Source organism: Ixodes scapularis, unplaced genomic scaffold (genome assembly GCF_016920785.2).
Source record: "Ixodes scapularis isolate PalLabHiFi unplaced genomic scaffold, ASM1692078v2 PGA_scaffold11__112_contigs__length_91849675, whole genome shotgun sequence".
In the NCBI taxonomy this organism is placed as follows: Eukaryota; Metazoa; Arthropoda; class Arachnida; order Ixodida; family Ixodidae; genus Ixodes; species Ixodes scapularis.
This window is the reverse complement of record NW_024609837.1, coordinates 85,352,492-85,376,978: the sequence shown is the minus strand read 5'-3', so window position 1 is coordinate 85,376,978 and position 24,487 is coordinate 85,352,492. Positions and strand designations below refer to the sequence as shown.

The 24,487-nt window shown below is 46.1% G+C and overlaps 1 protein-coding gene across 2 annotated transcripts; it reads right to left on the bottom strand.

Annotated features, from left to right (window-relative positions):
- Positions 1-2,055: 2,055 nt before the first annotated feature.
- Positions 2,056-23,385, bottom strand: LOC8041734 (tRNA (adenine(37)-N6)-methyltransferase). Of its 2 annotated transcripts, none has more exons than XM_029984996.3 (5): positions 23,026-23,385; positions 22,831-22,943; positions 10,122-10,314; positions 3,824-3,996; positions 2,056-2,819 (listed from the first exon to the last, which is right to left on the bottom strand). In XM_029984996.3, exons 1-5 carry the CDS (start codon positions 23,088-23,090, stop codon positions 2,287-2,289), a joined length of 1,077 nt encoding a protein of 358 aa, XP_029840856.2. In that variant the 5' UTR covers positions 23,091-23,385; the 3' UTR covers positions 2,056-2,286. The 2 variants fall into 2 exon arrangements, with proteins under 2 accessions (XP_029840856.2, XP_029840855.2); XM_029984995.3 differs by lacking the exons at positions 22,831-22,943; positions 23,026-23,385 and adding exons at positions 15,060-15,414; positions 17,619-18,010.
- Positions 23,386-24,487: the final 1,102 nt, after the last annotated feature.

Genomic DNA, 24,487 nt, shown 5'->3' with positions numbered 1-24,487 from the left:
CCCTCATGCAGCATTTAGTCATAAGCAACCCCCCCCCCCCCCCCCCCCCCAAAAAAAAAAAAAATCCTGGCTATGTGCCAGGCTGTCCTGGGATTTTTGCAGAAGGTCTATCGTTTCTTGACATACTAGCACTATACCCTCGTTTTGCCTTACAATGCACTGCGGCGGATGCTACGAGTCGTCAATCCAGTTCTCTGTGCGTTGCTCCGCCTAACATGTAGATAATGGAACATGCTTTGAGCTATGGATTGGCTCCGGTGGCTTGTAGTGTTCGCTGGGGTATATTGTAAGGTGGAGAACAGTAGGGGTCTAGTTGCCGGCACTGGCTATGGGTAAGGCAACTCGCTATTTGCCTCAAAGTGCACATCAATGGCCACCAGTGAATGCAGGAGAAGCTCCACTGTCAGGATGGGCCGTGCCAACGGGTCATCCATTTCAGATGTTGGTAATGATTTTCACCATTGGAAAATGGCACCACGAGATGCCATTTTCACCAAAAAATTTCGCAGGACCTCTCACGGCACCTTTCTTACGTGTAGAGGCGGTTTTCCAGCTTGGTCAAGTTTTTTTGCGCTGCGACCGACCGTCTGCCAGAGCAGTTGGTGACACAAAAAAGAATCACCTGGCGCTCAATTTCTATATGTGCAGGTCTTTATTTGGTCTTAAGGCCGTCGGCAGACATGCTGACGGAGCCCCCAGAAATGACACTATACTTCGTCTCATCCAACGATGGACTAAAGGCCAAAGCTACAGGCAGCTAGGTCCAATCACGTTCAACGATAAGCTATGACATGCTTAACATTGATTAAGGGTGCTCCTAATCAAAATGCGCTGCATCATTTCTGTAGCTTCGACACTGCAAAGAGCCTGTATGTCCTGGCTCTCTTTGCAATGTAAAATTGATGAGTCACTCAGTAACGTTCATCGAAGCGAAAACCAGGCAATTTCTAAGTGGCTCGTGATTGGATCTGGTGGTTCGTAGTTTTTGCCTTTAGTCCATCGTAGGGTGAGACGAAGTATAACAACTAAATATCTGCGTGTAAACAAACAAAGTGGCGGAAGCTGTTTATCGACGGCAAAATGCGATTTGCCGGAAAGAAAAGGGCGTTTTGTGGAACCAGGTTGCCGTCTACTTCCTGCAGCACGTCGTGGCAACGAATCCAAACCCAGGGTGGATTTGTTGTTTCGCAATCTTCACCTCCAACACCAAAAAAAATTGTTAAAAAGAAAAAAAGAATGCAACTTGGGGGAAGTTTTTAACTGCCAAATCTCAACTAAATGCAAAAAAAAAGAAAAAAAAAAGAAAAAGGTTTTTATTGAATTGTAGCCACGTTGTCTTTGGCAAAGTTTGGGATGCAGCAGAGAAAATAAAGTATTCGGGTCGGGCAGGTCTGCTGACCGACCCATCCAAAATAAAATAAAAATTACTCTTTGCAGGAATGTTTAGCGGCATTTCAAATATCCGTCGTAGCTGGGAAATTAAGCCAGTGCAGTACAATGCCTGAATTAGGGATAGTTGGTATGACATTATGAGGTACACTGTGCTGTGAAGCGCAGAGTACCTCGTATTTTGTTTTATAGTTTATGTATTCGGTGTAACTTTGCAGTGCAGTATACCTGATAACAGCACACTACCGCTGTTAGCCTGGTCTTAACGTGCATCACACAGTAGCGAATGCACGGATGCGCACCAGGACAATGCTTATAGAAATCAAAACGGATATTGGCGGGGATCGATCCTAGGATCCTCCCTGGGTTCAGCAGTGCGAGCTCTCGTTCCACATGCTCCTAGATGCGGCGAGACAACACCCATGGCAACCGACCCGCCATTTAAATGTCTGGTCTATGAACGCTATTTTCATGAACCATGCTACATGTTGAGGAGCCAATGTAGCACTCGTGTTCAAAGATTTGACACACGCTGAATGGGTGGGCGATTGTTTAGTGGAGGTGCTTTGAAGCACCCATCACATTCTGGCACGTCAGCCAACACAGATGAAGCAGTGAAAAAAGCTCAAACAACAATTGAAAGAATTTGGCAGTTTCGTTTCGTACCACGTGAAAGCCTATACTCAGTTCACCCTAAAGCTGAGACTAGCAGCTCTGACTTCAGCGCGAGCTCGCTGGCTTCCACAGTGCTTTGGTTGCACGTACCTGTGCATTCACACTTGGTGTTAGCAAGTGCAGAAAGCTCGCGCTCAGTTTAATGGTGAATGGAGTATAGGAAGATATTGAAACTTTCTCTCTGTCGTGATCCTTTTTGTTGTGAATTTCTGTAGATTGTAATTAAGAGTACGAGCTGCCGCTCGTGTCTGCCAGATTGGATACCGCGTCCATGAGCGCCAAAGGCGCCACCTTGAGCACCTCCACGCGCCCGACGTCGAACCAAGCGGTCACGTGAAGCACATCCACCACACAGTAGTAGAGACGGTCCGAACAGTTGTTTTTCCGGTGGAGCGAACGCGGGTCCGCGGACAGGAGTGCTGTCAGCGCTTGCCGCGCCTGCGTGCCGTCTGCCAGGTGGTGCAGGCACAATGGACACTCTGCCTCCTGGCACTCGTCGCGTCCGTGGAAGCGGGCAAGGTCGCCCAGCGCGGAAGGCGTGAAGTCGACACGAAGACCGCCCAACGAGGACGGGGAAGACGACTCGCCAGAGATCCAAGAGGCACATCTGGTCGTCGTCATGACACCATCAGGCGGCGATGTCTTGCCGTCTCGTGCCATTTGGTTCGGCGCGTCGTATTCGGGGATGTACGGCTTGATGTCGAGGATCGGAGTTCCGTCTACTAGGTCCACGCCGGAGATGTGCAGGGTGCCGTCTGCAAAAGTGGCACGGTCATGTCTCGTTCATGTGGACACCCCGTTATGTAGACGAAAAAGTGTCAAAACAATGCCTCTTTGTCTCGTTTTTCTTTTTAGCGCAGTTTTCACTCTTGTAAACTCAATATTTTTTTTCATTTGGGATTACAACTGTTTTCAGTTGGAATGTCAACTCCGGCAATATTTTTTTTTTTTTCTCGATATTGTGTGAACATTTATAAATATCATGGCTGAAAGTTTGCTTTCGGGCAAAATTGAAACTATCTGCTAGAGGGAAGGCAACACTGATCATCAGCCGTACGGCAGCAACGTGACGTTATTGTGGTGCTGCGTTGCGCAGTACAACCAATCAACCGCAGCTCTCCTGTGACGTGACATCACAAGGGTGCTGCGCCAGTGTTTCCGCCCGCTTTCCGCCCGCTAAAGAACAGCTGGTTGCATCTTTAAAAATGGTTTCAGTGGAGTACACGGCTTCACTTTGATCTAATATTTCAGCCGTGATCACAATTCGTCCCACTAAAGAAATACCAGTCCTCCATTTTCGGCCGCAATGTCTAATGAGACGTTACAATCGAAAATAGCGGGCAGAACCTCAACACGTCCATTCTGCGGCGTCCATGCACAATCGATTGCTGTACGTTGCATTAAAGGCGCGAAGAGTGGGGTTGTAACGAGCCTCAATAATTTCGCCGAGGCCATTAAAAGTAGTCGGACGTTGATAGAAGACGAATCTACATTCCAACGTGGAAAGGAGACTGGAGGCTCACGCCGACAACATCGCATTCCGATTGTTTGTTGATAGGATATGGTGCGCTTTCTACCCACAATGCATTGCATGCGCGTGGCGCTGATGGCGTCCGCTAGGGACACTACAGTTTGTTTGTCGACACGATTTGGCGCATAAAGCCGTCGGTCTCGTGCCAATGAGCCGTGAACACAAAATCTCCAAAACTGCAGTAAAGGCTACGCATCCAAGAAAGCTCATTGTCATTTTGCAACTTGCCTTTGACCGCGTCCAGCCGAACCAGGCTGAGACCGATTGGGCACGGCCGGTGGGGCGATCGCGTTCCAAAGACACCGACAGAGCGGCCGTCGAGCCGCGGCGGACGAACCTTGCTCTTGTAAGCAAACGTGCCCGACTCCGTCTTGTTGTTCCGGTCCAGCACCGACAGCAACCTGCATAGAAGACCGGCGTGCAACCGGCGTCGGTAATCGGTCAGCAAAGTGTAGGTTGGTTCCGGTCGGTACGAGCCAAACTGGGGCAGTGTGTGTCGCGGGGGTATGATTGAGTGCGAGCACGATACGTTATATGGTCGCCGACGAGGCGAGAACGGCAGGGAGGAGCTTTGGTCGCTAGGGACTAGTGATGTACCGAATCTGCCGAACTTCAGATTCGGCAAAGTTCGGCAAATGCCAAACTTTTGCAGCAAAGTTCAGCAAAGATTCGGCAAAAATTTGGAAAATGTCTGCGCACACGCGAGAACGTGACGGAGCCTTGGATTGCAAATGGACGCCGTGCAGTCATCATCGTTGGTTGTTGGTACAACCAGTGGTTACAGTGCGGTGTGGGGAAGGCAACATGGTAACTCTGCGTTTGTGAGCGAATGTGGTTCTCTTCAATATTTTCTGCCTCAAAATCGACCAGTAATTTACGCAGTCCACTGCGCAAGTGACAAATGATGCAGTGCATTCTGAGGATTCTGAGACATTGGCCGACAATTACATTAAAGCACTCCTCGCAATTATAAGAATTCTGTTTTCGGCTCAGGAGTAGTGTGTTTGAAAACAAAACAATATTGCTTTTTCAATTAGCGTTATTTTGCGATTTTCATGTATCTGCAGAAAACTAAACACAGAACTTTAATGCTCGACGTTGCGCATCCGACATTCACTCTCCCCATCTTCCGAAACGTTTGTGTTTTAAAGCACAGTGTTAAAGCACAGTTTTAAAGCAAAGTGTTTTAAAGGCATTTTAAAGGTTAAAAACCAGGCGTTGCGAATATGGGACGTACACTTTCATGCAAAGCTGACGTCAAGTGACTCAGATCAAAGAACATACATATTTACAATATTATTATTCTCTCTTCCGGTAGCCGCCTGGGTGGCTCCGAAGCGAGAGCACCCTACGGATCCCCATGTGGCGGGTTCGAATCCCGACCGAGGTGCCCGCAGTATGACGGAGGCTTATTGCGGAGGATGCACCGTGTGGCTCTTGGTTGCACGTCAAAAGACCCCCAGGTGGTCCAAATTAATCCTCAGTCCTCCGCTGGGGCGTGCCAGATGCCCATCGTTGGTTTGGCACGTAAAACCCCCAAATTTGACTCCTCTCTTCTGGTGAAGGCTCAGTAACCGTTGCATTCGTTTTCGCGCACAAAACAGTGACTCCCAGAGTAAGCAAGAACGTAGCGTTATTGCCTTCATTTTAGCAATGTACACACACATGTAGGCTTGCGCTGATGATGTTTCAAAACCAAAACTCTCATAGCGTGATTCGTGACTGCGCCACGCTCACTTCTACCAAACGTCGTCGTCACGCCACTTCCGCAAGGAATCACTAAAATTGCCAGTAAACACACAAAAACGCACCGATAAAATGATCTTGCAAAATATCACCTTATTTAGTAAACATGTTGCATTTAAGTTAAGAAAAAGAGAAACATAAAACCTTTTTTTCACCAGAAAAAAACTAAATATCAACCAGTCTGGTAACAATGTATTTTTGCCGAATCTTTAGGAAAGTTCAGCAAAAGTTCGGCTTTGCCGAATCCCAAGATTCGGCACCGAACTTTTGATTCGGCAAAAGTTCAGCCCATCACTACTAGAGACACAAGCCTTTAGCCTGCAAGGGACCTTTGGCCAGCCTCGTTGATTGCTCACGACGGGAGCGCGCGCTGGCACCATCTGTTGAGCAACTTGCGATCTGTTTCCTAGTTTTTTGTGCACGTCATTCTTTCACCGTGGGCTTGAAAAAACTTTCTGACGATGTTACGACCAACCGTTTCTCACAAATATTAATTTGATTTTGCGAATACTGCATAATACTGCATAAGTACTAGCGAATAATGCTAGTAGAGCTACATTATAGATGGCGCCGACGTGCTGGCGTGTTCCCTAGACAGCCTAGATATCAAACCGTAGTCAGCGTTTGCAATGCGGAGCACAAGTTTGTCGGCTTCTTTTGCGGCGGTTGTGGCGACGTCAAAACGCCAAGCTTTGACTGGCTCCTATTCAAGGATAGTGGGTAGACCTCAAAGCAAGCAGCCTTGATGTCTATACACTATCCTTCAGTTGGAGCCAATCGGATCTCGGCGTTCTGACGTCACCATAACCCCGGCAAAAGAAGCAGATGAACTTGCGCTCCGCATTCAATGGTGATAGCCTCCTACAGAAATTGGTCACAAGTGCGCGTGTGCCGCGTTTTTGCATGGCGGGTGGAAAGGCAGAGACGTTTGCAGATGGTCAATGCTTTCGGCACCTCGCCGCACACCCGTATTGCCCACACGGCCCACAAACCATGTGACTCAAATTGAGCAGTCCGAAACTATGTAATACAGGCTCTCTAGTCCGGGCTGGCCCTACACCATCAAGCACCCTGGGCAAACTCTAACCGTGCCCCCCACCCCCCTTTTTTTTATACACCCTTGTCTGCTAGGCGCATCGAGCGCCGTGTTCGAATCATTCAAAATGTTAAAAAAAAAATTTAAGAAAAGGGAGGGGATGCAGTGTCGCACCCCTTTTGATGGTGCCCCAGGTCGCCCACCCCTAGGGCCAGCTCTGTCTTTAGTGTTCCCTCGTCGTCAGGCTGCACAACACCGCACAATGCGCCCGGGGGTAACCCAATGCGAGTGCGTGAGCCAGCCTTAAAGGGGCGCTAAAACAACTTTCTGCGATAGTCTATTCACGGTCACAAGTCAATTTATGGGCTCTAAGCATTTTTAGAAAACCAAACATTATGTTCGCGTGTGACCGAATTCTTTATTAAAATCAGTATTAAGGATAAATTGTCCCAAAACTATTGCAGACACCAAATGGCGGCATCGAATGAGGGGAAGCCAACGTTACTAGAACACTCAGTTGGGAAAGTCGCCGTCGAAACTTGGGCCGCTGGCGTCCACCGAGACCGAGCTAAATACGACAACAGCGCCACTCTTCATCATTGGTCTGTACTGTGGTCACCTTGAGCTTTCAGAAAGCATGTTTTTGCATAAAAACAAACGGAAAAGACTCTTTTTGTATGAAATGCATTTTGCGGCACAATTAATATTGTTTTTATACAACCATGCCTCAGCGGTGCTTTCAGGTAGCGCGTCCCGACCTAGGTGTATTTTAACTTGGGTAGTAAGACGCAGCGCGTCCGCTTGGGAGAGGGGGTGGCACCCCTGTAACCTCTTCCGCTGCATCTGTTTCAGCTCCAAAATGGCCGATTAAAGCCAAAATAGAAGTCACGTGCAGTTCCTCGAGTGGCCGCTGCGGGAGGATTGGCGGCGTTGTGTTCGTCATTAGCTCGGTTCTCGAGGAAAGATCGGGGCCACTCTTTCAGATAAGTCTCTATGGCAGTTTTCCCAACTGAGTGTTTTAGTAACGTTGGGAAAAGCAGAGAAGCCCTTCTTGTCCGATGGCGCCACCTGGTGTCTGTGATTGCTCAGAGATAATCAATCTGATGCCGATTTTAACAGACAAATCGACCAATGTAATGTTCAGATTCTTTTAGTATGCTTAGAGCCCATAGATAGAGTTATGATCATAAAGAGACTATCGCAGAAAGTAGTTTAGCACTCGTTTAAAGGGTCATTGATAGGGTATTTATGCTCGCCAAGGTATTTATTTGTGCATGATATATGAAAGCCCAACCACCCAGAACAAGGCTCCAAATTAGTTTTCTTTACGCTCAAAGACCGGCGATCGAGAACTGGCCGGTCTGAGCTCATCCTCTTCTCCAAAGTCATGTGCCGTTCTCTATGGTTTATACACACACACCAAACATAATCCGTCGTGGGTCACCGAAGCGACACACTCAATATTAAAAATAGAAAAATATAATACCCATCTCTTGTGGCTTCTAAGCCACAAGCCAACTACATTAAGCCAACTACATTAAGTGAAAAAAAAAAGTTGCACAGAGATTTAGAAGCACTCGGTGCATTCTCTGTGTAATTCTCAACGTTGTGTGGTATTGCAGGAGTTGCGGGTTGGACGGCTGGACGAAGGAGACTAAGAAATGGCGGCTAACGACGGGCGCGAGACCTGTGCTTCAGAACTGGAGTGCTTGACGCTTGCTTAATTTTTGCGTTTTTTGTGCAAAAAAAAAAAAAAAAAATTAATTACTTGTTTGTTGTTTATACAGGACGAGTTAAGTATGCCAGAACACGACGACATTGTTACCCACTGTAGATTAGCAATTTAGCCAGTGCAGCGAGACTGTTAGCCTAGGGTCTTAAATCTGCACCACGCAGTAGGGATACAAAACCGCACGCCGGTACGATGCTCATCCAGATCGAAACGGGCCGGGGCTGGGGATTGAACCCTGAATTCTGCAGCGCGAGCTGCAATGTGCAACGTGCACCGTTTTCATAGCTTCGCACAACCGGAAAAACTCTCCTCCTCCACATTTCTTCTTCCTCCCCAATCCAGTTTTGTTTCTGGTTTTGAGCAGTCACATTTTTTTTTACTTATCAAAAATATCTGTGTGCTGTAGCGACATATTGATTGGATAATCTTCTGACGCCATATTAAATCGACTGGCGAAAAATTTAAAAAGAATTTTGAGGGGGTGTTAGTGTTCTTCAAAGAAAGTCCCTTTTCACTTTAGCAAAGCAAACGTTGGAGAGGACAAAACAACCAGTCATAGTGAGTGGCAGAGAGCTTTGTGGGAGAGGCTTGTAGTGCTGTTCTTAACCTGTAACAGACTTCCTGGTGTGAAGTTAAAAGAATCTTCCGTGTGTTGTGTGTTGCAACAGTGTGTTGCAATTAAGCTTTTAGGAAAAGGGGTGAAACTGGCTGAAATTTACAAAAAAAAAAAAACAGTGATGAGACCCTCAGCTGCAGTAAGACATTAGGGTTTTGTAAAGAGTTTTGAATGATGACCCTAGCTGTTGAATGATGACCCCAAATGGTTCTGGGAGTGCGAAACACCTGACCTTGGACAATCGATAAATTGACTGCCGGCCACTTGTGCACGAGACAAATCTTCCTCTGGGGACTGATGAAAATTCCTGGTGAACACCTGTAGTTCTGAAAAGTTTGGCTGGGACTCGTCTTTCATCAGTAAGAGCTGGAGTCCTTCTATGACACGTCGACACATGACACTTCTATGACACGTCATGGAAGTGTCATCTCGCCAACTGGGATCCTGGCAATGTCATGGCAGCGGTGGTGAATGTGGCACATGCCTGTCCTGATATGGGTCGCTCTCCATCCACGGAAACAGTCCGAAGTCGCCATGCTGCGGCACCCTCACTTTTTGTTGAGATTTCTGGCACCAATCGCTAGGACTTTACCATCTGACAATGTAATGCGTCCGCTTCTGCAACGTCATCTTTTGCCACTTTTGACATATGGGCAGAGTAGGATGGAGAACGCACCAGCTGAAGAGGCTTTCCAGTCACCGTACTGGCACTACGGCCTTGTTATCCCCGAGGTGTTGCCTCAGACCACGGTGCAAGACACTCATGGGTGTGGAGCCCATGCGCGTCGCAGCTGCAAGACAAGTCCTCTCTTTACCTCGGTTGCAGGCGGCACCACCAGATGACTCTTTGACAATGGGCTAGTGGTAGCCTGTCGTGGGCCCTGGTCCCCAGGCCCAGTCCGTAAAGTCGTTACCCGAGTGTGTCACGTCATGGTAGAACTTCGCACTTGCGCTACGCGTGTTGTTTAAATGCAGCTTTTTCGTCCAACCCTAGTTTCGTGCCTGAACGGTGGCAAAACGGTTTTGCGAACGCATTAAAGTGAAAAGATCTCTAGTGCGGTGTTCGAGCCAGCATCCGTCGAGGTCGGAGCAGGTGCGCTGAGCGGAAAGCACGTGCGACTGGGTGCCAGTGTAAATGCACTTTTTTTTTTTTTTTTTTTTTTTCTTCTTTTTTTCTTAGTTGTGCTATCTGGTTGGTGGAGATGCTGTCAGCATACACTACTTGGGACTTTATCTGGTTGATCGCATCATTGCATTCGCAGTGCCGCCTAAAAAGTAGCTTATAACCGTGACCCAGGTCATCTTTTTAGGGGGAACGAGAAGATGCTGGAAAAGGATGTTTTGCATGCAAGCCGCACTGGCACGTCAGCGCCTACTACAGAATGAAGAGGCTAACCAAACGTGTGAGAACTCCTCCAGCCCGTCCAGGCAGTGTTGTGGGCGGTTGAACACCTCCTTGTCGATAGATAGAGTGGCACTGCTTTGGGAGCAGATGCACGCTTGGCGCGGAGTGGCGTTCTTGGAAGGAAAGGCCGTCCGGATACGGCCGATCGGAGCGAAGACGAAGGCGCCGTTTTCTTTGCCAGCCTCTGTGGAGAAAAGAAAACCACAACAATGTTGCACATTTTTTTAGGAAGCTGCTTGTGACTGCTAGTACTAGTAGAACATGTTTATTAAGAGAAGAAAAACAAAGATAGCTTGACTAGAGTCGTTTTACCTTACACAGTGAAGGAGCAAGTCCATGATCCAGTCTTCATACCATAAGGGTCATCAATTTGCAACTCCTTACAACGAGATAGCATACCCGTGCCGTCCATTGGGTAGCCTCACCCACTTCTGGTTGGCACATATTTGCTTTCTTTCACCTTGGGATTGAAGCAATCTTACCATGTCCCATGGATAGTGCACATATTTGATCTCACTAATACTGCAAAATCTTGTCTTAATCTTGCAAATACTGCAAAGCCTTCAAATCCTGGAAAAACCGTAAAGTGGACCAGGGCTGTTCAATAGATGGCAGCAGTGTGTTACCTCGTCGTAAGCAGCTATGAGCAGTAGCAGTACGGTCAGCCACGCCCAAACTCAAATCTGTCAAAATCAAGTCAAATTTGGGGATTTTACGTGCCAAACCAACGACGGGCATCTGGCACGCCCCAGCGGAGGACTGAGGATTAATTTCGACCACCTGGGGGTCTTTTGACGCGCAACCGAAAGCTCGGTTACCACGGCGCCTTCTCCGCAACAAGCCTCCGTCAGATTGCGGGCACCTCGGCCGGGATTCGAACCCGCCACATGGGGATCCATAGGCCTGCGCTCTCGCCTCGGAGCCACCGAGGCGGCTAAACTAAAATTTGTGAATCAGCCTTTACTCTGCAACAGGTTACTTTTACATCTATATTATTCCGATAGTGCCGCTTCAATAAACTGTGTTGTGAGCTGAAGTGAACCATGCACGATTACTGAGGGTGTGCAAATATTTAATTTCATTTATTGCTTCCTTAAAGGCCCTTTTGCAAGGGCATTAAATGAGGGGGCTAGCAGGCAGTAAATTCACAACGAAAAATGTATGCCTAAAAAAAAAAAATCGCACAAAAAATTAAAAAAAAATTGGTAAAGAAAACAGATTTAAAAAGATTTTGCATTTTTCCCTTTTCTTAGTATCCAAATGTTGGTTTGAATCAAACAGCACAATGTCCTCCCTAGCCTCAATGCTGTTAAAAGAGACGTTCTCGTGGCTTTCACCTGCACTGTGAAGGTTACGAATGCAGCGGTGCTGTTCGATTAGAACCACTATTCACACAGCCCTAGTGATAACACTTAAATCTCTGCATTATAAGGATAGGTTATTACTTCAACCTTTTCAGCTCTAAACTGGCCACACGCGGTATTATAGAGCTGGTATTCACCAGTATTCATTAAATGACAATGCAAATTGGTGAAACTGTTTCAGCATATGCTTGCCAAGGATGAGTGGCCGATTTGGCTAAGCCGGCCGGTTGTTCATATTTAGGGTTCTGCATTTTCAGATAAATCCAACAAATCTGGTTATCAAGAAAAAACAAACAAAAAGCTCATTAGTCCTTGAAGTTACAATAGCAAAAGAGAGAGAGAGAGAGAGAGGTCATCTTGATTGTGATTTATTGATCAAACCAAATGGGTGTTCGCTCGCCTCAGCCTTCTAGGCAGGTGACGCTGTATTTGTGTCGCCACGCCCCTTTTTTTGTAGCTTTTTTTTTTTTTTTCTTTGTTGCTTTTGAAGTTTTGGTTGCTGGTGAAGCCTTCTCGAAGTCCTCCCTCCTGCTTCTTCTTCTTTTTTTTTTTTTTTCCTTTGTTCTTTCTTTTCTTTCACAGTGGCTATTGATGGCCGGCAGAGCTCCCGGCGCAGGTGTTTGGTAACCGGTGCATATGTGTAAGAGCCTGGCACGCTGCCGTGTATAGGCACCTATCCCTCGTGCAAATAAATTACAATTACAATTCACTCAATCTGCATTAAAAAAAAAAAAAAAGTGGGTGTTTTACAAACACGCTTGGTTTTAGCATAGAGTCAGTGCTCCCGAGTTTAGTCCTGTGGAGGGGTAGTTTCCTTTCACATTTCAAACTAGTGGCAAAAGGGGGATTACCGTTTATCTCATCGAGGTTAGCTCGAGATTCAGGACAGTGGGTCATTGTACTTCTGGGTCCCAACAAAAACAACTAGCATTTGGCTTTCCAGTTTCAACCATAGAATTAGTGTTTTTGAGTGACGAATGGATTTGTTTCAATGCCACTGGAAGCTACGAACCCTCAGTTTTTTTACGAGGACTTATAAACTTTGCGTGTCTTAAAGCAAAATATTCATGGTCAGCGATTTTTTATAAAATTTTCACCATGTACTAAATATCCACCCAAGAGCATGCCTACAAAATATTTAATAAAAATATTCATATTCTTCTGAGAAAATTAATTTTGAAGCTTAACACCTCCATAACACTCACTCCCGCTCTACTGGCAACAACGAGCTGGGCCACTCGCGACGTCAAAGTTGTATCCGAGAGCAGACGACGCACCCTACTCCAGTGCATTCTGTGTTGTAGCAATAGTGAGTGTCTGCGGTTTTGGGAATCTCGTCTGGTTTAGGCTGTTTGCAGCACGTGATAGATGGTGGAGGGAATGGGCGATCGGCTGTAGGGTGCCAATCACCCATTCCCTCCACCCCCCATCGCATTGTGGAGTCCGACCGAGAGGTGTCTGCGACGTAAGTTGGTTCGAGCAGACCGACCGGAACGCTGGCTCCTAGCGTTCGCGTGATGCCAGAAAACAGTTTACACCTTGCTTGTAAATGAAACCTTCCGCGCCTTTCTGCTTTGAAGCGACATCTGGGCCCACATGTAGACGGAATGCGAATGCAGCCCCCATGGGCAGTCCCCTCGGGGGTCGATGCCGGTGGATCGCCCGAAATCTCGTGCTGAAATTCTTGAAATATTTGTTGGTCATTGCTTGACTAAGACAAGCTCGGTAAATTGTAGTCCATTATTTCCCGCGGACGATCGCAACGGCCTTCCAACTGCCTTTGACGCTTGGCGAAACAGGCTCAAGCTGCGCATGTCAAAAGATGGCAGACCAGTAATGCTGTAAGGTTAGTTTCGGTTTTGATTATATCATATTTCTACGATTAAGAGTTATTTTAAAATTTCGGGGGAAATTTCCTGCTTTAAGCTCAGTTTCTTGCACTCTTTTAGAAAATGTGCTTAGTAGCTAAAAACTCCGGTCAATATTTTCAAATTTTGGATAACTACGGTTTTCAACTCAGTCAGTTTCGCTAAATGACCAGGTATATAAATTTTTTTTTCGTATTTTGAGTAGTTTTATTGATATTATGGCTCAAATTTTGGTTGCAAGCGTCTACGGCAAAACCTGAAGTATTTGCCAGAGAGAGATGGCAAGACTGATCATCAGCTGTATGGCTGAGACGTGACGTCACGGTGATGCTGCTTGACTAAAAGCTAACCTGCTTGCGACCTGCTGAAGAGCAGGTGGTCGCATCACACGCGTCATTTTCTATGAAAAAATTGTCATGCTCGACCGTTACACGTAGGTTAAAAAAATTTCGCAGCCCCAAGGGGGGTCATTGTAAAACTCAAAAACAAGAATATTGACGGAGAATATTGTCCAAGCTAAGCAGGGCAGCTAACAGTTGTCTTATAAAATAAATTTATGTCGCCCGACATCACAGATTGCCTCTTTCGACGCCAATCTACGTCACACATCATGCCAGAGCCATGTAAAGCAAAACGAGCTACTCCCCATATAAGCTCAGAACTGGCTCCGCTCGATTCGAGGCATCGCCACGGCACGAGGGCAGACTACCGCCAAGCGTATGCCAGCATACCGCCAGCGTAGGAAGCAGCAGAGGCGACGGCAGAGAGACGGGGAGCCCACTTCTACCGCGGCCCCGCAAACCACCGCCAAACGCTCCGAAGTCTAGCGTTTCAGCTCCACATTCAGCGATCCCCAGTCTTGGTCAGCACAATCAAGCTACACTTCGTTTCAGCTTAAGTTCAGACACATCCGAAGCTACAAGCTTACGGGACCGGTCGAGCAGCATCAAAAGTGCAAGTCACCGGGCCTTTTCTGTTTTGATTGGTTCAGCAACGATAGAATACATACAGAAACGTGACGGACACCTTGACGGTACACTTTTAACGCCGTCTGATTGGTCCTATCAGCTTGTAGCGTCGGATGCGTCTGGACTTCAGGTAAAACGAAGTACAGTGCAATCCACTTACAACGATACCACATGTAACGATGTACTGTTTATAACGATCGGTTTCTAGAGTTTTTAGACTAGAAACGCTCAGTTTTTAGTCCAGACACAACAATGATCAGTTATGACGACTGAGTGTACGGATTTTTCAATATTGTTATAAATGGATTGCATTGCATGATACAAATTATTATCCTTTTGCCATTCGACGCGCCTTTCACCATGCGACCCCACGCAGTCGCATGGTAAAATGGTGGAATGAAAAAAATTGGGATGTGTATGTTTATACAGCCTAGAACTTGGTCTGCCTCAACGGGCAACGAGTCTCCCAGCTGTAGATGAGAAATGTAGCCAGTGCAGTACAACTGCTAGCCTGGGGTCTTTAACGTGAACTATGCAGTAGTGGCACACGACCGCACGCCAGTACGATGCTCATCCAGATTGAAACTGGCAGGGTGGGGATTGAACAGAGGATCCCTGGGTTCTGCAGCGTGAGCTTTTGCTCCACGTGCTCCGAGCTGGTGTGCGCTAGCCCACTCAACCACCAATCACCCCCAATGGTGGAATGGAATAAGAAAAGGAGCTTCTGACCGCTTCCCACGAGGTGATGTGCCGTGGGAGTGGACGGGAACAAAGGAACGTGCTGCGGCGAAAGAGCCGGCTGTGGCGGCAAAGGCGCGGGCCGTGGCACAGGCGGTGGCAACCTTGCTCGTGGTGCAGTGCGGACGCGCTTTGGCTTCTTGAAGCTAAATACAGACGGCACGGCATCGTCGCGCAGCATCCTCTGTCCACTGGCCACGTTGGGAACAAAATCTTCGGTCACAAAGTGCTTCGAGCACACTTTGGTGGCCATTGACACCTGGAAGGACGGCCCTTCGTCGCGCTTTATGGCGACTATCCATCTCTTGCGGGTGTCTTCGTTTCGTGGGAACCTATGAAACGATACCTGCAAATGCAGATCAAATTTTGTTAAAATATACAAATAAATCCCTTGCACAAGAACAAAACAAAAGAATGTTGGCAACATTGTGTTGTATGTTTAGACAGCGGGAACTTAAGGCCAGTTCAAATGTACAGCGCAGCGCTACCTCGGCGCTATTAGTCAGTGCTGGGAATAGTGCTGACCGTTCTGATGTAGCACTGACTTCGTGGTGTATTAGTGATACAGCATTGCATTAGTGCTCAAGTCAGTGCTGTGCTGTCTGCGAGAGTTGGCCCTTAGTCGGCCCCAGTGGGCGCCTGGCTTCTCCGCTGTAGATGAAAAATTTAGCCAGTGCAGTTCTACTGCTAGCCTGGGGTCTTCAGCGCGCATCACGCTGTAGTGATGCACAACCGCAAGCCGATGTGATGCTAGTCTAGACCGAAACGAGCAGGGTTCTGCAGTGCGAGCTTTCGCTCCATGTGCTCAGAGCTGGGGCACTTTAACACGCTTAATTATCTCACATAAATAAAAAGAAGAAAAGAAGCCAATTAGATGTTTGCATTTAGCGGGAAGTATGTTTACCAGCGTGTGTCGTGCTCAAATACATAGACCCGCATGAGCCCTTGCTAGCACACAGCCATCATAGATTTTGCGCAAGACCTACATTAATGTTGGATCAACATTGTGCAAGTATGCTCATGTAAGTTACATTTGAAAAAAAAAAAAAAAAACTACCTAAAATATTTTTTTAAGAACACATTTTTAACAATGTATGCTATCGGAAAGTTTAAAAAGCGAAAAGTTTTAAACATTCATTTTTAACTTTTGCCATCAAAGCTAAGGTCAGGAACACTATCCATGATAATGAGTCAATGAGCAGAGCCAGTTTGTGGGGTTTCTATACTGAAATTTTGTAAGGATTGCAACTGTTAACTGCCTTCCTGCATTTTAATGCACTTGTTATGAAAAGTTGCTGTACCTTTGACTTGAACTGGCCACTATCATTACTGCTTCTAAACGACAATTTTCCTGAGTGTTGATTTTATGTAGTTTTATATAACGCTTCGAAGGACTAATTTATATACTTGAAACTTGCATGGCACCCTCTTTCAGAGCTACAAATATGCCCCGTAAATTTCATAGAAATAGCTAAGGCTAGAAAGGTGGTTCACACTGCATCGTTTTTTTTATGTGACGTTAGAGTCACCGAAACATTACTGTTTCGAATGTCGTGTGGCAGGCTATCTCCTGGAACTGATAGCCATGTCTTCATAATTTGTGTATAAAAAAAATAAGGACTGAATATGGTCGCGAAGTTAGACAAATTCACATTTGAAGACATCGCGGCGACCCAGAATAAATATGAGCCATATGTTTGTGAGCACGGTTCTTCAAATTGTGACGTCGCTTGCCATCATGATTTTTTTTGCAAAGTAGCACACCCAAGTTTTTAACGCGAAAGCGACGCCCCAAAAAACAGTTTTTTGCAAAAAAAAAAAAAAAAAAATAGAACATTGCAGGAGTGCAGGAGAACTCTTTTTTTTAAATACTGTAAACGACTTAATTTTCGCGAATTTCGCTAATCGCCTCCGATTCGCGATCGTCCCGCGAACAATTCAAAAATCGCGAAATATTGAGCCCGCGAAAAATAAGCTGTTTACAGTATTTAAAAAAAAAGAGTTCTCCTGCACTCCTGCTATGTTCTGTTTTATTTTTATTTTTTATATATATATATATATATATGTGCAATGCACTTAGAACATGAAAAAATAACGCAAGCTATGATGAAACATATTTGCGAAAAGAAGACTCCCCTAGCACCATGTCTTCTTGCGAAGCATAGAGATCGTACATACTTTGCGAAGCCGATCGTTACAAGCGGGAGCGGGTTGCGCGGGCTTGTGCGCACTAAAGTGCGCACAAGAGGCGCGTTCAAAAGCACGGGGCTTTCGTGTGTACTAAATCGCTGACATGCGCATCTTTGAAACCTGGCGCGCAGCGAAGCTACGTGCTCACGAAGCTCACTGTACAGCATCCGTCAGTCATACTTTGCGGCCTTCTACGGAGCTGAAACTAGCAACTCGGGCTATGAAAACTGCAAACTTAAGAATAGCGAACGCAAGCGGCCGAAAGCCCAGGGGCAACGCTGGCTTTCGCACTTGTTGGCCGCGCTATCAATCGTCTCCGCGGTTTGTCGTCAGACAACGAAAATATCTACGAGTACGTACCTTAGCACCGGACGTGTCCAAATAGCCACTCTGCTTGCAGAGGGGTACGCAGCAGTACGTCGGCATCGCGGAAACAACGCGTGTTTTCGCAAAGGCATGCGGCGAGAGCGACGGACGCGGTGCTGACGCTGCGTAGGTTTCCTTCAACATGGTGGCCGGCATAGGTGGATGGATATTAACGACTGTGCCCTTCAGAACGGGCGGTGACTTCTGCCACCTAGCCTGAAAGCTAGAGATTCTCTAATACAAAAACGCGCACCCACGGCGAGGGAGGCGCTAATTTTCCCCTGTTCAAGCCATGTCGGCGTTACCCCCAACACCAAACCCACTGGGAGACGGGATTGTGATATTGAGACTGGGCCGGAGCCACGTGGGAGGGAGTCTTAAGTCTCCTCTGTCCCACCTGTTCTGCAGCAAGGTGGTTATTTGGGCCAGTTGGTTCATTGTCTTAAAAGTACTACTTCATTCAATTTTCTGGACTGACGAAGGCTAGCGGGTTGAACATGAATACATAAAATTGAAAGAATAAAACACAGAGGACAAGAAAGTGGTTGTCCTGTGGTTATTCTTTCAATTAATTTCCACCCCCACTAACCTCCTCTTTGTTGTACTCTACTAATAATTAGGGTTCCGTGTCTTCTAACAAATCCTAAAATTTTCTTCAATTCGATTCTATCCGAAAAGCTCAGAATTTGGAAATCATAATATGGCAAAAAAAATAAAAAATCAAAGAAAGCAGTTTTCTTCAAACAAGTTTGGCCAGAGTACAGGTTCAGCGGTCATCAGGAGAGGCCTCCCCAGATTCTTTCAAAATCTCCTAGTACTGACCCAAGAATTGGTTCATTGTTTATCCAGTCAGAATTCGTTCAGGACAATGGGTCATTGTGATTCTGGGTCACGGCACAAACCATGCACTCTTTTGGTTTCTAGATTGAACTTCTTAGAGCAAAGTAAATTTTTTAGACACAAAAGAATGAACAAATAGGACGAAGCACAGAACATGCCACGTTTCAACTATACAAGAGAGAAACTTATTAACATGCTTTGTTTTTATTTAAAAAGAAGCTAGGGTTGATAACCGTGATTTCACAAGAGGGACAGCTGAGGCTTCCGTCTCACCTCCCCTCTTCATGCAGCCGCGGGAACAAGCACTAGCATAGGATGAAAAGAACAGCTTTCCAACGACAACATCAAGTTCAGTTATTTTAAAGCGTCCTTTTCAAGTTTTGTCGTGGGACAGTCAGTATTACTAATGGCAAGGGCGCCAATGTTATATGGTACACATGCATTCTTATAAATCTGGGGTAGGTTTATTCCACCTGCCGGTTAATATATATTTTTATGTTCACTTTTGAAAATTCGGAAAAATAGCAAAAATAAATTCCGTACTTCGTCCATCCTCTCCGGTTTAAAAAGAGAAAAGAGAATCTAACAAAAATAGTTTACGATAAACTCCAAATTTTTGGCAAAAATTAAACTAAAAAAAAAAAAAAACACCCTCCGAATTTCACGAGAAAGAAACTCCAAAAACACGAACTTCTAACTAAAATGCACCCTTCCATCTTCTCTTGGCGAAATCCAGGACCCCAGGTACGTCTGTTGCCCCTTCGCAATGTCAATCTGTTCATCCAGCACTTCTTCAACAGGTAATTTCATAGACATGCGACATTTTATCGACAGTTTGTTTCATCAAAAAGCTTCTTGCGTTTGTTTCACCGACACACCTTGTTACGCTTTGTCGAACACAACCCTGCTGTTTTTGCAACAAACTTTTTGCGTTGTGCCTGGTTTTATGGGGGAAGAGAGAAAGGGGCACCGAGGCTTAAGTAAACATGCTTCAGTGAATCACATGCCAGCCTTTAGCAGCTTTCAGATTTGAATACACACTTATTAAAATACACCTTGTCGACAAAATGTTGCAGGAGCATGCGTCCACGAAATGTCACAGTGTCAATGAAACATCTGTTCATGAAAAGATGTCCATGACGAAACGCTACGGACCTCTTCTGGGAGGGGGGTACTAAGCTCTTTACAGTTTAGGATCACATGTTCCTCCCTTTCCTTTTTACATATCGTGCACATTTCATCTGTATCTCCATTCCTCTCAAATATATTGTGAAAAGTAAAGGTGACAGGGGGCTATTATTTTATTTGACATACTGTCAGTCCTGATTAGAACTTTGACAGGAGTGGCAACGAGTTACATTTGCTGCTGGCACTGTGGTTTCAGGCTCCCATGTTAAAGTATACTCTTTTGTAAGAGACCTCACGAATTCCATACATAAACCTGAATCTTTTAGCTGTGTACACAGAATTTCTCGATTTACATTGTCATACACTCCTTGTATGTCTAAAAATGCCATCCATAACAATCATTCACTTGCCTGCGCTATTTCGATACGCTGTGTGACAGCATACAAATCACCTTCTGGTCTTCCACCTTTACAAACGTTATACTGGAACTCTCCCAACATTTCTTCTGTTCCTGTCCATTCTTCTACTCTGCCCTTTGCCACCTGCATAGCTAGTCTGTATAGGACAGAAGTTACCTTTATGGGGCGGTAGAATTCGATGAGCAGATGCCTTTACCTTTGAACAGTAACCCTATCCTTCTTTGTTGCCAAGTCTAGGGTGCCCAGGGGCGGATGCAGGAATTTCCTGAGGGGGGGGGGGGGGGGCAGGTGTTGGTCAGCATATCATATGTATAGGAACCCCCTCCCCCTCTCCCTCGTTTCACGCCCTATTTTACACATGCAGAAATCAAGAGGGGGGTCAGGACATCCAGACCCTCCCTCTAAATCCGCCCCTGAGGGTACCTTCCCCTCAACAATTCTTTCCACACTTGTCGGGGCTTAAATTTAGTTGTTTTGCCTAGAAGTTTAGCTAGTCTCATTGGTACGCCATCTGGTCCACTTAAGGTTTCTGCTGACAGCCTGACACCCTACTTCCATTTCTTTTCCGTTCTCTTGGAGTTATCCGAGGTACTTGACTAGGGTTGACTTGGCCACCAATACAATCTATCCATTCCATGGTTTCTAGATGCTTCAAGTCTGAGATAATTTCCTCAATCAATTAAGAGATCAGTGATAGCAGTCTATCAAAGCAACACTTGTTTGCAAGTGAAGTCATAGGACAGTTAGTATTGTCAATGGTGAAGATGCCAATGCCAAGCCCAGATGAAGAAATATAATTGATACTGGTGAGTTCTTATGCATGTTGGGTATGTTTATGCCCGGATATTATTTATTTCATTTTGAAGTCTAGGTTAGGTGCAAAAGCTTCCATACAACACCCCCCTTCTCCGATGCAACTAAACAAGGGATCAGAGAAAAGCCTGTTTAAATAATCTAATTTTGGAAACTTGGAAGCATGGCAAAATTAATTTCAAGCTTTGGAGAATAGGGTATCCTTTAAAATACACAAATTGATTCGCCCCAAACGTTTGGCAAAAAATAAACTCGGAAAACACGGAACCCTACTGACCCTACTCATTATTACAAATAATAATAATAATAATAATAATAATCATTATTATGTGTTATTATTAATGTAATAAACAAAATTAATAATAAAAAACATGGTTTGCATGCGACGCCACTGCACCATGCTGGCGGTCATTGCTACTTGCTCTTGCCAAGAAAAACAAATTCGGTGGTGCATGTATAGATGCTTTACAGCAGCTGTGCATAGGCACTGCCATAACCGACCTTCAGTTTTAGACTTCTTTTTACTAGTTTACTTCACCTCATCATTACCATTGCAGGCCAGGTTATTGCCATTTTAGATTATACTGTGTCCTTCTCCTCAGCTTTGGCCTTTATGAAGGCTCGTCAATGCCTGTTTCAGTGGCTCGGTATCTCGGTAAGACAAGAGAAGGTCAGCAATGACGGCTGTAACCTGGCACGTGTGTAAAGCTCAGCAGCAAGACCACCACAATGGTTGCTGATGTGACATCCAGTGGCGTCACTAAGGGGTGCGGCGGGGGGAGTAGACCGCCTCGGGTACAGCGCTCATTGGGTGGATGGGCAGTGAAAGGGAGGGGGGGAGGTGTCATGGCGGGCCACCGCCCCGGGTGCCACTGACCCTAGTGATGCCTCTGGTGACATCGACGCTAGAAAAATCTTGTGCGGGATGGTTCATCTGGGCACTGTGTACTCCTTGCTGAGCAATCTTCAATATTGAACTGCCACGATTTATTCGCAACTTTCAGCAATGGTGGTACTGCTGTGTGAGAATTGCTCTCCTTAGCTGCTGGATGATCGTCTGCCAAATGAAGGTGCTTGCTTACCACTTCTGACGTGGAAGTATCAGGTACAGCTCTTATGTCGCTCGTATTTCACAAAACTATAGTTACATACACGTTGCAGGCCCAACCTCGTACTGCTGTACTACGACGATCATCCGGATAACAGCCACTTTGATAGGAACTAGCACGCCCCTTATGCGGGGAGCAAGTCGTCTGCTTCTTGCGCACGAGTTGCAGCGACGTCAGAATGATGCCGAGTCCCGATTGGCTTTCATTGAAAGGATAGTGGGAAGACCTCAATGCAAGATGCCTCGACGTCTACCCACTATTTTTTTTTGATCAGTGAATAAGATCTTGGCAGTCTGACATATCATCGCAACCCCTGCAGGAGAAGCAGACAAACTTACGCTCCGCATAGGGGGTGAAAGTTGCGAATACGGGGTGGTGTACAACGTTTTATTCACCACAAAAATAAACTAGGCATCGCTGAATGCTCAGTCAGGGTTCAAATGTAACGCTAGCGGTTCAAAACCAGACGCCAAAGATTCCGAGCTTGCCATTCAACGACTCAAATGTTATTGAGTGATTTTCGGAAATTTTAAATGAGTAAAGGGCAGCCGACGAACCCCACGGATACATAGAGATGAATGGTGCAGGCTTTCGGGAACGGTCCTCATTTTGTCGTTGAAATTTTCCGAAAATCGCTTACTTTTAAATAGTGGTTAGTTCTCGAACTTCGGCACCTAGTCCGCACTGCTAGTGCTACATTTGGGCACCAAACTGAGCGTTCGGCGATGCGTCGTTTACTTTTGCGGTGAAAAGAAAGCTAATCCTTTTCTAGGACAAGCTGTACTGTACCAAGCTGGCATAACGCGAAAAGCCCCTGGTCGCTTGGTGCTCAGCTTGGTCCACCATCATGGCGGCTCTGGCTGGTGACAGCGTGAAACGGGCTGTAGTAAACTTTACCACGCTTCTCAGGTTCGGGAGGAGTTGGTTCGGCTTGCTCCGTAGGCTGAAGAGCTTTCCTGATGTCGGCGCACTGAGTTTTGAATTGAACGTTCATGGCGCGGAGAGTTTTCCTGCATTGAATGCAAGTTTACGGGTGAGACCATTGCAAATGTCACAAAATTGTTCTTAGGAACAAAATCGCGACGCACTTACCGCAAGTTTGATATCTCGTTTCGGCACACCGTCAACTCGCGCTGCAGCGATTCTACAGAAGACATTTGAAGTGCTCAAGGCGCAAGGGCGCAAGCTTCGGCGACTGCTTCTCTGATCGGCAGCTGTTTACGAGAGGAAGTGGCTATTTTGACACCTGTGACAACAAAATGTCACTTCCGGTATGTGGGACGTTATTTTGAAGACGGGTCCGTTCAAGGAGGGGTCCGTTCGTGTAGCGTTTTTTCGGCTGAAATTATCAGTTATTTTAAAATTCACAATTATTATGTTTATCATTGGTATTTGTAAAATATTTTTAGGTTGGATGGATGGATAAATCAGAGCCGTGTATCGAGAGAGTTTGGTCAATGGGAGGCGCGGGCAGAACCAGGGCTCGGAAAGAGGGCTTGGCATACTCTCTTGACCAACAAGAAGCCGAAAAGAATCCCCTAGCGGTGGTAGCGAGAAACAGTTCTGATCAAAGGTATATGTTCGTATATGGTTTTAATAAGCGCGCAAGAGTGAAGCTTAGTAACTCTTTGGTGGTTGAAAATAGGGTGTACGTGATGTTTCGATCATGATCATGCAGAAAGATGTAAGAAACGAATGCGCCGCTCAACTCTGTTTTGCTCAGAAAGAGTGTGACCGCTCGGACGGCAGATTCCCGGCCCTCGGTGCTTGGCGTACAAATTATGCCGATCGTTCCGCTAGTCGCACTTTTCTACCATCATTTTGGATGAGCGTGATCGAAACATCACGTGTACCATATTTTCAGTCACCGAGAGTTACTCTGATGCACTTATCAGGTTTGTTTCTCGCGACCACCGCCAGGGTATTATTTCCGGCTTCTGGTTGGTCACATTCGAATTTCTGAAGACGCCCTGGAACACGCCCAGCCCGCTTTCGGCCAATGGCGCCTCCTCATTTGTCTCCTATACTTCCCAACGAATGTCCAAACCAGTGGTCCCAGTGGTCCAAACGTGGTCCAAACTCTCTACATATACGGCTCTGATGGTAATCAGAGTGATGGTAATCAGAGTAACGGGCGGCAGCTTGCGCCACCTAGCCTAACATTTTGTCATCTCTTTTCTTTTAATTTGTATGAATTTGTCATAACAGACCCCCCTCTCCTTTATATTAAATTTATTGCTTATTTTTATCTGTATTTTTTAAAGAGAATGGCTAAAATGTCTTTTGAATCTTGTGGTGACTCGCGCCACCCGCGCCACCTAGCCGATGACGATGACGATAATAAACCCTGGAGAAGGGGAACAAGAGGGACAAAGGACACACACAGATATCTAAACACAGCTAGGTGCGCGACCGGAAAAAAATCCGACTGGTCCGGGTATCGAACCCGGAACCTCTCCATTCCCAGTGGAGCGCCCTGCGGCCCTGCCATCAGGGACTCCACTGGTTGCGATTAGGGGTGTCGCGAACTTTTGTCGAACCAGATTTTTTGGTC

What these genes read in the sequence shown, in the direction of transcription:
- LOC8041734 (XM_029984995.3), bottom strand. Translation starts at nt 17,780, where the DNA reads ATGCCGGCCACCATGTTGAAGGAAACCTACGCAGCGTCAGCACCGCGT. An exon ending in TGGACACGTCCGGTGCTAAG is followed by an intron (nt 15,415 to 17,618) that starts GTACGTACTCGT and finishes CTGCATTTGCAG; the next exon opens with GTATCGTTTCATAGGTTCCC. An exon ending in ACATCACCTCGTGGGAAGCG is followed by an intron (nt 10,315 to 15,059) that starts GTCAGAAGCTCC and finishes TTTTCTCCACAG; the next exon opens with AGGCTGGCAAAGAAAACGGC.